Here is a 15,184-nt window from a genome sequence, read left to right on the forward strand (position 1 = left end):
AGAAGAGCTGTATTACTTGTTGAAATGAAATGTTAGAACCAGTCATAATATTAAGAGCAGTACCTGCATAGAATAAGAGATAGGTATTGATGTCAAACACAGTCTTAAGATAATACTGGCAAAAAAGACTTGAGACTTCAACAAATATTCATTTTAAAAGTCTGTAAGCAAAGGGATAATCATAGTAAAAATTCTACTTTCTTGTTTAGAACTGCAAAGCCACCTCTAAATGGAACAAATTAGATACTGCTCCAAAACCCAAACTGATGCATTACAATTCAGTGATATTATTTTTAAAACGTCTACACCCCAGCTAATGATAGAGAGCCTCATACTGGTTGTACAGAAAACAGAGCAAACAAACAACTTTCAAGACCTGCAACTTGATCATATCTATTATTTCACAGATGCCACTGCCACATTTAGATGTAAGTTTTTCATTAGAAACAAGTGTGTATACTGTAAGAAGCAATTTCAAGAAGTGCTTAACTGAAATGGTTATATAGTCTATATATACACATACAGACCTAAAGGCCCTACTTATCACATCCCATTATGCAATTTATCTTCCAATTTTCCATCTCTCTAGAAAACACATTTCCTCAGAAACCCCGTCTCTACTGAAAATTAAAAAAAAAAAAAAAATCAGCCGGACATGGCGGCGCACACTTGTAATCACAGCAACTCGAGAGGCTGAGACAGGAGAATCACTTGAACCCGTAAGGTGGAGGTTACAGTGAGCCAAGATCACACCACTGCACTCCAGCCTGGGTGACAGAGCAAGACTCCATCTCAAAAAAATAAAAAATAGGGCCGGGCGTGGTGGCTCACGCCTGTAATCCCAGCACTTTGGGAGGCCGAGGCGGGCGGATCACGAGGCCAGGAGATCGAGACCATCCTGGCTAACACGGTGAAACCCCGTCTCTACTAAAAATTAAAAAAAAAAAAGAAATTAGCCGGGCTTGGTGGCGGGGGCCTGTGGTCCCAGCTACTCGGGAGGCTGAAGCAGGAGAATGGCGTGAACCCGGGAGGCGGAGCTTGCAGTGAGCCAAGATCGCGCCACTGCGCTCCAGCCTGGCTGACAGAGCAAGACTCCGTCTCAAAAAATAAAATAAAATAAAAAATAAAAAAATAAAAAAGTTACTTTTGATTTTAATGCCTTTAGTTTATTCATAATTTTCAATAGGTTTGGAAAAATAAATACCTCGAAGCCTAAATTAGGCTCTCTTGTAAAAAGGATCTATGCACCTCTAGTACTTTTATTTATTTTTATTTTTTATTTTTGAGACGGAGTTTCAGTCTTGTTGCCTAGGCTGGAGTGCAATGGCGTGATCTCAGCTCACAGCAACCTTCGACTCCTGGGTTCAAGCGATTCTCCTACCTCAGCCTCCAGAGTAGCTGGGATTACAGGCATGCACCACCACATCCGGCTAATTTTGTATTTTTAGTAGAGACGGGGTTTCTCCATATTGGTCAGGCCAGTCTGGAACTCCCTACCTCAGGTGATCCGCCCACTTCGGCCTCCCAAAGTGCTGGGATTACAGGCATGAGCCACCGCGCCTGGCCCCTCTAGTAAGTTTATAAGATTAATTTGTGAAGGATTCCCAAAATTCCTAGAAGAAATGAGTTGCTTTAGGTAAAGCCACTATTATGTGCCTTTAAAAATTAAGCTAAGCATAGTGCTTATAGTTAACATTACTATACACTTAAACATTTACTAACAGGGTAAAATCTCATCTTTTTTACCACCATAAAAAATAAGTGGCTGGGCACGGTGGCTCACACTTGTAATCCCAGCACTTCAGGAGGCAGAGGCGGGCAGATCACCTGAGGTCAGGAGTTCAAGACCAGCCTGGCAAACATGGTGAAACCCCGTCTCTACAAAAATACAAAAATTAGCTGGGCATGATGGCAGGTGCCTGTAATTCCAGCTACTTGGGAGGCTGAGGCGGGAGAATCACTTGAACCCGGGAGGCGGAGGTTGCAGTGAGCCGAAATCATGCCATTGCACTCTAGCCTGGGTGATGGAGCAAGATTCTGTCTCAAAAAAAAAAAAAAAGTAAACTACGATCAGCCTACATGTATATGATAAAAGATAAACTGATAAACAAAAAATGGCTGACACTCTAGTTATCTGTGAGAATGTAATTTACAAATTAAATTGACCATAGTAGGTCCTTCTAAGATAAAGTACGAAAGAGATAAGTATGTACCTTTGTATGACTGTATTCTGCAGCCAGTCAGAAATTATACCTGGGTCTATCATTTAATAGTGTCTGTTCCATAATCTTTGTTATAGATAATAACTGTGAGCAAACTATATGAAACAAACTTCACACATCTAAGTAGAGGCTATTAATATAAATATACAGGCCTAAAAAGAAGATATGTCTGAATACCTGAGGATTTATAGCTTTGTGCATAGACAAGTCAAGAAAAATAAGTAAGGATAATTACAGGAGAGTGGCTACATTTATGCTGTTTTGGGTAAAGCTACTTGTCCCACAGCTTCCAGAGTTATGTAGAGGCCTCATTCTGAAGACACTGTACAAATGGTTTTCAATATGGTCTCTTAGAAGTATTAAAAGGACCCATAGCAGGTCCTCATATTATGAAACTTCATGATATGCATCTGCTTCTGCTAGAAACTTTTTTTTTCTTTTTTTTTGAGACACGGTCTGACTCTGTCACCCAGGCTGGAGTGCAGTGGTGTGATCACGGCTCACTGCACCCTTGACATCCTGGGTTCAAGCAATCCTCCCGCCTCAGCCTCCTGAGTAGCTGGGACTACAGGCACATGCCATCATGCTCAGCTAAGTTTTTCAAATATATAATTTGTAGAGATGGGGGTCTCACTATGTTGTCTAGGCTGGTCTGGAACTCCTGGGCTCAAGCAATCCTCCTGCCTCAGCCTCTCAAAGTGTTGGGATTACAGGCGTAAGCCATGGCACCTAGCCAGAATAATTATTTTTTAACAAGAATGCTGTGGCCATTGATTCTAAAGGAGGGACATCTAAGTTTTTACATGTAAAACATAAAAAGCACTCCTGCTCCAGATCAGGTGCTCAATCTCCCTTTTCTGCCCTGAATCCATGCTTCACTTAACTTGAATACAATTCATTTTACTCCCTCCCTGATTCCCATATGCCCTCTGTCCCTGCCTTGAGCCACATGTGACACTCTTTTTCCACATAGCCAATGCCTACAATGTGGGAGAGTCAATTCCCACAAAAATTGCCACACAGGACAATAGTTGGAGGAGTTTGTGGAGTAAAGTATACCACAAACCACATATCACCCACCTCATTAGTGTCGGAAAAATAGAATATTATTCCTTTTTGTTCTTGTGAGGGTTTTTTGAATGGACAAGTAGAAGAGTGTGGGGGTAGATGGGTCTGTGAACTCAACAAAAAATTTTAACTACTGACTTTCTCTGTACCTACTCCTAACATCAAAGAGCTATTCCACAAAATCAAGTACCCAGCCAAGCTAGTGCCAAGTTTTTTATCGGCTTGTTTTGTTTTAATGCAAAAGAAGCTGTGGCAAGTTTTTTTTTTAATTTGTTTTTGTCATTATCATAGGGAAACTCATGAATTGTGTTGAGAACACATGAATTGTGTTGAGAACACCTACTCTAACATGGAAAAAACGCAAAGACTTCATGAGATTCTTCTTTATTGAATAAATCACCAATGCCATCTTCTACTTACCATATAAAAAAGGATGTAAAAAAGCATCCGTCAATCTAAACACTTCACTGTTGTTCAAAATTAGCATAAAGTGTTTGCCTTGCTACAATGAATTATGTACTGAGGCCCAAGTTTTACCAGCTATATAATTTATTAGTACCCCAAACCACCTAAACCTAACCGTGTGGTTGCTAGGCTACTATAAGCAATAATGATGTCACAGAAAAGAAACACACTAATGTAACTAGCACATAAGCATTTATTTGAGGCAGATACAGTGCGCTGGGACCCCTAGGCTAACAGCATCAAAACCAATTTTTCAGAGACTCCATTCCATAAGAATGACTCAAAGATCCACTAACACCTGAAGCAAAGCAGAGAATCTGTTACCACCTTGCAGCAATCCAAGATCTCACTAGAAAATATGTTACTAAAGTTGTATGTAATATGCTTACAGATCACAGTGAAAGTATATGGAATGGCAAGGTGAACTATATAGGCTCTTAATTCAATCTCACTACTTTCTATTACTAGAGAACTGGTCAGCATCTTCTGGCAGGATATTGCATAAAACAGTCAACTGTGCTCTCCCAGCATTGCATGTGGCTTTGGGTAACAATGTGGATTATCTGTAAAATGAAACAGGGAAAAGGCAAGAATCATCAAGACTACCACAAACTTTATTGACAAAAACTAATATTAGTAGGCCTTTACTCAAGCAGAACTTTTCACTTTTGCCCATCCACCGAAGATCGCAAAGATCCTAAAGCAATATGGCTGATCCCATCAGTTCATAACATCCATCCTTCATCATTGAGCAAAGCCGCAAAACAGATCCAGCTTGATTCAATCTATTTTACTTTCTAAGCTTTAGGACACACAACCTAGAATCCTGTACCAAAGGCACTTCTAGTCCTTCAAAAATTTCCTTTTAGTTCTGAAATTATGAATTCCTGAGATGGCCTGCCACGAGGCTTTATCTTGCTCAAGGCTGTGCTATGATATACACATAAGGAAATAAAAGGATCACTGCCTGCTTTACAAATTGATAAGCCTGAAGACTAAGAAAATGTAAAAACCTACATTAAAGAAACCCAAAATTCTTCCAGGTATTTTTACTAGCAGTAGAAAGCTGAAAACTATCACTGATATCTACTTATCTGAGCCATTCAAAGTCACAAAGTGGGGGAGTGATCCCAAGGGACCAACTAAAACATCACAATAGCTCTGTTGCTGCTCTGTGGTTCTGGTATTTCAAGAAGAAATAACATTTGATAACTGCCAACACTTGGAACTACACATAGTAAGAAATCTGATTTCACCTGCCCAACCATTTGTTTCTTCCCATATTCCCCCCATGTTTTTTAATGGCACCACCATCCTCATGGTTCCCCAGGCTTATGAACTCTGAATCATGTTCAAAGCCTCTCTTACTTCTGCCAAGCAACCAGAATTTGTGTGTTTTTTTTTTTCCTACAGTGCCTCTCTATGCACGTGTAGTCACCTAATCACAGGACCTCATCCAAAAGCTATTCCACCTATCTTTATATTTGATACAAATTCTATAAACCGATGTGTCTTCTCATCCTTTCTCCCAAATTAGATACAGTTGGGAATCGGTGAAGAGGGAAAGGGGAGGAGAGTTCTTATACCTGTGATCAAATTTCATAGCCATTTCAACAGAGCTGTTTAACAAACTTTTTCTGAGCACAAGAATAGCTAGACACAGAGCCAAGAAAAGAAGAGGCAATGATGGAAGCCAAAAACAGGTGAGCTACAATCTTTCCACTCCTACACAAAACCTGGCCCTAGAGTATGAACCCTTGCATATGCTGATAACTTCTTCCAATTCTTAATTTTGCAACATTCCTATATTCACAAACTCTGCCCCTGGGGTGGCTTTCCCACTTTCCAATGCCAGTTTTCCTACTGCCCTCATAACCTTAAGCCTAGTTAGTCTCCTCTATCTTGAGACTCTTCTCCCAATTCATCTGATACTCTAGAGGACTCTTCTGCAAATCCTGTTCTCTTCCTAATACAAGAAACTATAAGCAGATGCAAGATCTCTTATCCAGCCTCCCCAGAGGATTCTCAACACAAAGGCTACTTTTAATTTCCTTGAAGTTTTATGATCTTAGAGACCAGAGCAAGGGGAGTGATATGAAGAATGCTGAGAGTGCAAGTTGCTGACTGAAGACAGCTGCTGGGAATCCCCAAGTACTGTGGCAAGGGGTGTGGTGGTGACAGCAACGGGTTTCAGAACAACCAAGTAAGACTTCAAGATCTACTGGTCAAACAGACTCTACCAATAATTTCTGTACCTCCTCCATTTCAAAACTTGGTTCCAGTTATTCCCTCCCTATAGCCTTCTCCCTGACCACTCCTTTATTCCATGTCATTTCCATGTGTATGCATTTTATGTGTATTTTATTAATCTACAATCATGTATATATTGCCTTGTAAGTATTTCAAGCAACTTTGATAATGGTATCATATCTTGAACAGGACTGTAAGCTCTGTGAGGATAGGACTATTCCTTCTATTTTTCTGGTTTCCAACCATGAAACTCATGATAATGTATATTTTTTACAAAAACAGGGTTTTTTTTCCAATGACATATAATTTCCACTCAGCTATTCAACACTAACATTTTTAACTTTGAGCAAGTTTCAATGTCTGAAACATTAAGAGCTGTAGAAAATACACCCACACTTGATACAAAAGATGCCACTTATAGTTGGACTGAACATAAAATATGCTCCACCCAACCAACTATACTATTACACTGTACTTCTTCCTTTGGGTTATTTTCTTTATACTACATAAGCTGTGGGTCATTTTTGCTCTTAGCAACACTAACTACAGAAGCTAAACTCTAAATAAGCTTACTGTTGGGAATCTACTCTTTCCACCTACACAACCACTGGTTTCCCACACTGTCTCCAGTGTCCTGTGAGCAACTGCCCAATTACTGATTGTGGAAAGACAGCTTACACATTGAGGGTCCATTCTTGGCAGATGCTGGGTTTTACTGCTGGTCCTCACTTACTTAGCTTAATTGATTCAGAACAGTATCAAAAAGAGACATTATTACACAAGTTTGAAAAAGAGACTATTTAACAAAATTTAAATGTAAAAGCCCTGGTCATTGTGCTGCTTTATAAGAGCCAAGCATGTGTGACATCGAGAGTACAGAATAATGCCTATTGAAATCAGGAAAACTTGGGAACTGACTAATCTCATTACACAAGTTTTAGTGTTTCACACATAAATTCTCAAAAAGTAAAATTGTCTATAAATAGGAAATGCAATTTAATTCAAAAATATAATCCACTACAGCTAGAGGTTTTAGTATTTATAACACAAATTTGGTTTCAAAAAGCATACAGTTTTTAAAAAGACAACAACACAAATGTTAGCATGTGCCTGAGAAATACATACTTAGAAAAACAACTCATGCATGGGTTAACAGACCATTTTTTACTTTTTCAGTAGTGGTCTTTCTTCCCATTGTACTGACAGATTTCAGCAGAGATTCCTACTTGGCTGCCACCCGCTAACTGAAACCTGAATGTAGCACAAACATAATTCATAAGCAAGAAAAATTATGGGCTAAATTATCCCTCCCTTTGGCCATATGGGGGAGAAAGCAAAATAAGCATTTTCTTTTTAACTAAATATACCTTGTCCCACATACACCTTTATGCATGGATATAAAAACAATTTTGTGATTTATATTTCTCCATCCTTCTAGCTCAGTCACTGATGGCTTTTACAGAACAACTGACAACTGGGGACATGCCTGCCTTCTTTTCTATCCGTAAGATACGACATCAGATTGTCTTCCAATGGGAATCAACATTGTTAAAAAAAACAACTATATTATACGTTCAAAATGACTCAATTGTTCAGACAGTGTTTTGCTTTTATAAGAAAAACTATACATTATGACCAGAGAATGCGAGTTAGTACCATTATGTTAGTGTGGATAAGGAAATCTGTCTTGGCCTCATGGCATCATCTGCGATAGACAGACACATCTTCTGGCTATTCTGGTCAATCTTCATCAGAAAACATATAACAGAAATATAATGGCTTATGTTTACAATGCAAATTTAATATCATTTTAACCTGAGCAGCACTATCAAATCATCTTTTTGATAGTGCAATAGGATTGCTACGGTTCTGTTGAAACAAAATGCCTACTCCCCAACACAACCCAATTCCTCCCAAGCACACTGAAAAACAGTAACTTGACTACGGTGGCAAGACGAGAAAGAGTTAACTGTTCAAACACCTCTTCAGAGTCTCAAAATCTGCATATGTGGGAGTGGATTTTTTTAAAATACATTTTATTAATTGCAATTTAAAACCACACTTACTGATGTACTTTAATAATAAAGAATCTTCTACGTGCTATGGTCTATACAAAATGTAGTATTACGTTAACTTCAAAGGTGGTAAGATGATTAAAATAAAAAGTTCAAGTAACGTGACACGCAGCAGCATTAAAGATATAAGACTGAACAATCCCAGTGCCTTAGCAGAATCCTTTCATATTTTTGTTACAGAGGGAAAGTCTTAAAATGAAATCCAGCAACCATAGGCATAAATAAAAACTTTTAAAATCTTTTCACAATACTTTAGTGAAAGAATCGTAAGAGCATTTTATGGGAACAAAAGGGGCTTTACTTATTAAAATCAATATAATTCACCTTAAGGTATCATATTGGTAATGTTTTTAACTCCTAAAATGTATCCCTTACATTTAACAATTTCTGAAAAAGGACCTAAAATCATACCACAGGTTTCCAAGAGTCACCCTCACCCCTCAACTAAAACCATCCCAAGAACCTCAGACTCTTACACTCTCGGCAGCACTCAATCTCCTGGGTGCTAAGTTAGAATGAACATGCTAAAGCATAGTGACACGGAAGCAGGAAGTTTTATACTGAAAACTGGCCTTGAAAATTGCCATTCCATTACAGTCGCTCAAGTACTTATACAGGTCCTCACTTCTCTCTCCAGAGGTTCTCAACGTGTGGCCCTGGGAACTGTAGCATCAGCATCACCAGGGAACTTGTTAGAAATGCAGATTCACAGCCCCACCCCACACCAACTGAATCAGAAACTCTGGGAATGGGGCCCAACAATTTGTGTTTTAACAAGCACTATAGATTATGATGTGCTCCAAAGTTTGAGAACCAGTCCTTCTCAAACTTTAATGTGCATAAGAATCACCTGAGGAGCTTGTTAAACTGCAGACTCTAATTCAGCAGGTCTGAGGCGGGGCCTGAGAGCCTACATTTGTAATGATTTCCCAGGTGATGTCTTCTGCAGACCACAATGCAAGAGTTTCTCAAATTGGTTGTTTACTGAAATTTAGGGTGCTCATAAAATTCAGATTCCAAGGCACTGCCCTAGCCTAAATTATCCAAATCTCAAGAGAAAGATTCAGTAGAATATAACCAGTGGTTCGCCACCTTGGCTGCACATTAAACTCACCTGGTGAGCTTTTACTAATCCTGATTCCCAGGCCCCATCCACGACCTCATCCAAGTCCAATTAAATCAGAATCTCCGGAGTTGGGGATCAGGCATCCATATTTTTAATAACTTCCCAGTGATTCCAATGTGCAGCCAAAGTTAATAATGACTGCTCTGGAGTCTAACTAGCTCAACACCTGGTACAGTGGATCCCTTTATAGTAGCAAACAGGTTCCTATAAAATAGCTATCTGGGCTCCCTACATAAATCCAAGAGTGCTGATTTTGAATATCAAAATGCAGTAAAGTTAACTTTTCCTCATGTCTTTAAACAGATTTCTGTGCACAAACTTGCCTGTACAATGCTTTCTGCAATTGGGTAGGTAATCAAAAAATGGGGGCAACAGTGAAGAATTTGTATCCATACAGCCTGTTCATATATTGACATCCCCTCAATACTGAGTGGAAGAATAACTAACTGATGGATCTAGAGCTTCTAAACCCATAAAACGAGGATTTCACCAGTTATAGACATTCTGAGAGAAAAGTCCTGGGAAGGGATGAAAAGAGTGTGTGTTTACGTATGAGAAGTTAAAACTGTCAAAAGCACAACATCTGGTGGGCAGAGACAGGACCTGAAACACACTGCTCATGACATGATAATAACTATGAGAAAAAAAAATCCTAATATGTTTGTTTATGTCTTATGGCACTTAGGATAAAGCAACACTAATAAGTACACAATGCTGTTAAATATGTAAAACAGAAAGACAAATGTGTGGTAGTTACTAAGGCACTGTTGAAATGCTTAGTTATGTCCCTCCCATAATCAGGAAGTTTTCCTGAATTTTCCACAGTACACCTCAAAAATGAGTTGAAGATAAATGGAAATAAGACAGTCCATTTTCCACTTCAGTGAACTTTCATTCTCCACTTGGTCATGTTCAGTGTCTACTCTACATTGGTTGTTTTATAGAATACATGACACATTCAAGGTCTGCTAGATGATAATAGTTATTATTCTTCCACCACAGTTTCAACATATCCACAGTGGTCAAAAGTGTGTCCTATCATCTGCTTAATTCCATGAAAAAGAAATCCAGGGGCTGGGGTGTTTGAATAGAATAATATCTAAATACGTGTGCAAAGTGGCTACTGTTAAAATGATATTTTCAAAAGCATTTTCTGTATGAACTGGTCAAGCTCACTCTCCTTTTAAAATTCTTGTTATAGTCATTGAGTTAACCCAAACTCACTTTAAAATGTGTGAAAATAGCACCTCCTGAAAGTGTGTTCTCATATGCTTTGGAGCAATGGAGCGTGAATACTAAAGCAGCCTTTGCCAAACTCATGTAACAGCTCAAGAACTAAACAGGAGTGAATTTTTGCAGTCCCATGACTTTGCAGAGCCAACCTAAGTATCATCCCAGGACTAGCTTTAATACATCACAGACATCCAAGAGAAGGCATAAAAGTCACAAATAAGTGACTCAAGCTAATAAATATTTCATAGATTTTTTTTACATGGCAGTCTTTTCAAAATGAATTTTACTTCTTAACCAAAAAAAATGAATTGGCTAAATAAAGGTGTGGACTTAGGATTTCAGCTTCTAGAATTAACACTATGAAATTTATAAAGATATTTATTTGACAAAGTGTTCTCCTGGATGCTCTTTCATGCACTTCTCATAAACCAATGCCCAAAGATTAACCAAGTCCAAAAGAAAATGCACAGACCACAGAAGAGTCATACAAAATTAAAGACATTTAAAGAATGAAAGCCAAAGAAAACAAACAGTACAAATGCACAATTTCCAGGACACTTTATTGTAATTTCCACTTTACATATTAATATTTTAGTCTAGGCAGAAATGTTTATACTTATACAATAGTAGTCCAATCCTCTAATCTCACAAAATGAAAAGGAGCAGTTTTAAAAGAACATCAATTCAGGTATTTATGATATGGGGGACAAGGGGCACTTGTCTTAGCTGGAAAAGGGGCTGATGCCTTTCAGTACGAGTTTCACTGAAATTTTTTCTGTATTATTTTTCTTATTGATGCTAAGTACTCAAATAAAAGCAATTGCACTTTTTCTCATTCTGCCCTCTCTTGGTCTTTACATTCTGTCTAGCATTTAACGCAAAAAGTCAGTTTACATTCAGTTTACACATTAAAAAAAAAAAAAAAAAAACCATATGCCCCATCTCCCACACATCCAAATGGACAGGGATTAGAATTAACCTGGCTTTTAGCTGTAACAGTGCTATTTTAAAATTTTTCAACCACACACTTGAAGGGTAAAATAATTTAAGATACAAAACCAAAGGAAACCATAACAATTCCCACACATTTACTATTTAACTGTTCTCAAATCATCAAGTATAACATGGATTTCTTAAAAAGTGAAATCGACACAAAAGCGAATGCACGCTTAATGTACAAACTGACAGTGGCTCTGTGGGGACAGTTCTCTTTGAATGAGCTATTATCCAGACGGTGGAATAAAAAAAAAAAGGTCTCACTCTTCAAATGTGAGGAAGCCGGCAGTGCGCTCGCTACACGAGAAACACATTTTAATGGGTGTATTTGGATAAAAATAAGTAGTAAGGGAAAATGTGTTTTAAGAAACCTCCCCCCTTCCCAGGGCACAAGGAAACCCAGAGGAAAAGATGGGTAACCTCACAAGCTCCAGAGCTAAGTTCCATCACTAACAGAAGTTGGATAGTTTCTATTTTTCACCCTGCAATGGGATAGTAGTTCTCCATGTGCAAGGTACGCGGGGCGGGAATACTGGCGGGGCTTTCACTTGGGGTAATGGAAACCAAAGTGAGGAGAGGTCAACACCTTGAGTAACCCAGATCTCCAAAACCGGGGCAGGGTGAGGGGTGGTGGGGGTGGTGAAGGAGACAAGTAAAGGAGTCAAAACTCCTCGAAGTCATCGCAAAGAGAAAGCTAACACCTCTAGGAGCCACGGGGCCATCCCTTGCAGCAGCACCCTGCTCCAAGTGTAGGGTGCCTGCCTCGGAGGGCAAAAAGCGCAGGGTGCCCTTAGTTCAGTTGAGTGGCTCCGGGGACCCGGGCAGAGAGAGGGCAGGGGCATCCGCCGGCCGGGAGGCGGACTCGCACTTTGCCTCAACTCTGAGCCCCATCCCGAGCGCAAGGGAGAGGGCGGCGGAGGGCACGGTACTCACTAGGGCTCGTTGGTGAATCGGGGGGTCCGGGGCTGCTGGTATCCATACAGGTGACAGTAGAGCACATCGAAGCAAAAGCAGCACATCTCTGCTGACACCACCATCTTCCGGGAGCCCGGCGATGAGGACGAGGCGGCGGACGATGAGGAGGGTGAGGAAGAGGTGGCGGCGGCCGGGGTAGAAAGTAGGGTCCCCACTCCGCAGCTCGGAGGTGGCGACAGGGCGATCCCCCCGCCGCCGCCGCCGCAGCCCTGGGGGGGAGAGAGGGTACAGCCGCTGCCGCTACCTCCTCCAGTTAGACCTCCCAGCCCGTTGAGCCGCGTACCGGCGCCTCCTAGTCCCAGCTCCCCAGCTCGGCACTGGCTCTCTCCGCTGCAGTGGGAGGAGGAGGAGGCGCCACCACCGCCACCCGAGCCAGAGGGGGGCGAACTGGACAGTTTCTGCTTCTTCACCCCGCAGCAACCCGCCGCCATCTTGGAACAGTCTCCCCCACGCAGCGTTTCCGACCCATAAGTGAGGCGAGCTGGCGGCGGGGGCGAGCACGCTGCGGCCCAGGCCGCCGGGGGCGCGCCAGAGGCTGGCGGGGGCGCGCGCGCCGCTCCCGGCCCCGTCTGCCTAGCCACGCGGCTGCCCCGCGCGCGCCCCGCCTTGGTGCGCGCTCCTCGCTTTCGCGGCTGGGCGCCTCGCGCCTGTCCCGCCCGACTCGTGCCTCTTCTGAGCCGCAGCCCCAGCCCCAGCCCCAGCCCCAATCTCAATCTCGCGGCCGGCAGAGGATAGAAGACAGGAAGCCGATTAGAAAGGAAGGTGAAGGAAACAAGAGTCAGACAGCGGAAAGTGGGAGCAAAGGGAGGAGGTGGGCACGCCCGGGAAGGAAGGAGGGAAAGGGAAACTAGTGGGGGTAGAGGGGAAGAAGGGAGAAAGTCCGAAGTAAGCATCCAGGTACCAAAGCACAGCTCAGTAACCCCCCGCTGCAAGTAGTATTAATGATACTTAAGCCCAGTTACGTGGAACCTGAGCCACCCGGCCTCAAATACACCGGTTTCTGAACTGTTGGAGTGTGAGCGAGCAGGTGCCCAGAGCTCCATACCTGAGACCGCCCCTGTGAAGTCTGTACAAAGCAATCGAGGAAATGGCCACACTGCTGTCTTTTTAATTCCAGCCTAAGCACACACCAAGGGTACTCTTTCCTTTCCTTATGGAGAAATATTCAAGTCCGACTGAATCTGTGTATCTTGTACTTGTTCCCCCAACTTACCCTCCTTGCCCCGTGTAAACATTTAAAACCAAAAATAAAGTCCTAATACTTCACTGATTCAAAGATATTAATTGTGCTTTGGGACTTGCAGTGGTGGACTTTTCTGGTTTTGGTTTTTATTTCTTGGCTTGGATACAAAGCAATTAGGAATATTATCTGTAGTGCTCAGATCTTAGAGATAAATAGGGAAGGTAATGTACTTAGTCACAAATTGAAAGATTTTGTTCAAGTATATAATTAGCTCTTAATATTCATTTTTAAAATTTCTCAATTAAATGCTTGGATGGATGAGGAGGCATATGAGTCAGTCCCTTTATGGGTGCCTAAGTGCAGCTTAATAATAAAAATAATGACAATAATCAAATGTTAAAATTCGTAGAAATGAACGTGATAGAAATAGAAAGCGTAAGTTATTTGCATTGTATCTACACCATGCTAAAACATCTAGATAAAGTCAGGTATCTGCATATTTAAAAACTGCAGATTGATTTTTGTCACCTTTTTTCTACATGCGTGGGATCTTGCAGATAACTGGGGGCTGTTCATTCCACTCAGGGAATAAAAACAAAACAATTTATTCATTCAGTAATATTGAGCCTCTGCACCATACTATGTGCACAACACTATACTTCTGTTGAAATCCAGGGCGTGCTCAGGAAGTATGCCTCCCACTCTAAAAGAGTTTATGAATTAAGTCAGATACATGCACATAATCAGATAAATAGCTATTATAGTATGTACTGAACACTTTTTAGGTGTCCAATACCATACCTCGTCCTACCCCATAATCCTTCAGAATAAGATACTATCTCGTTTTATCTTCACAACAATGCTCTGAGGTTACTCATTAACAGATGAGGCTATTAAACCTCAGAAGTAATTTGCCCAACATCACACACCTAGAAAGTAACAGAGCTAGGATTGGAATGCTGGCATGTCTGATTCCAAAAACCGTGCCATTATACTACATTGCCTCTCACTAACAATATATGATAACAAGGCTAATGATGGACAAAAGATAGTGACATTACACTCCAGCAGGTGGAACCGAGGTTAAACAGAAATAAGAACTTAGTTTTTATGGGAAGATTGAGAGACACTGAAATATGTTACCAAGGAAAGATGAAAAATCTCCTTCCAAAAAGATTTTATGAGATAGACAGATGAAAGTCTGGAATGGTTAGATGCAGCCTAAAGACAAAAGAGATAGTTTAATTGGTTGGTGATATGTAATTTCATCCTCTCAAACTTCATCACTGTTGGAATTAACCTTAAGTATGAAACAAATAATTCTTTGTCAATTACTAGTGGAGTAAAAAAAATGCATTAATATTTTGTCTATGTTACAGAAGAGAAAGCAGATTGGTTTTTTTAAAAAGCACCACAACAACTGGTATGTTAGGGTGTTTTGTACGTTAGGGTGTTTTGTTTTGTACTTTCTCCTTAACTACCACAGCCTACCTTTTAATTTTTTTGAAACTAGATTGAACATAATATCAGACAATAGGTATCGATTTACTCCCCACCCCACTAAAGTGATCATTTCTAGAGTAAAATACCA

At 40.7% G+C, this 15,184-nt stretch overlaps 1 protein-coding gene and 1 long non-coding RNA gene across 3 annotated transcripts in view; one reads left to right on the plus strand and one right to left on the minus strand.

The window, feature by feature from the left end:
• Nucleotides 1-12,900, minus strand: part of AMMECR1 (AMMECR nuclear protein 1) — a 131,422-nt gene extending 118,522 nt beyond the window's left edge. The window contains exon 1 of one of the 2 annotated variants that reach the window (XM_054544134.2): nucleotides 12,369-12,900. In XM_054544134.2, the coding sequence (XP_054400109.1) occupies nucleotides 12,369-12,841 (473 nt within the window). In that variant the 5' untranslated portion in view covers nucleotides 12,842-12,900. 2 annotated transcript variants of the gene reach the window in all.
• LOC134760910 (uncharacterized) lies at nucleotides 818-12,445 on the plus strand. The gene is made up of 2 exons (XR_010138987.1): nucleotides 818-5,958; nucleotides 7,444-12,445. It is a non-coding gene; the product is annotated as an uncharacterized LOC134760910 (long non-coding RNA).
• Nucleotides 12,901-15,184: the final 2,284 nt, after the last annotated feature.

Source organism: Pongo abelii, chromosome X (assembly GCF_028885655.2).
Source record: "Pongo abelii isolate AG06213 chromosome X, NHGRI_mPonAbe1-v2.0_pri, whole genome shotgun sequence".
NCBI lineage: Eukaryota > Metazoa > Chordata > Mammalia > Primates > Hominidae > Pongo > Pongo abelii.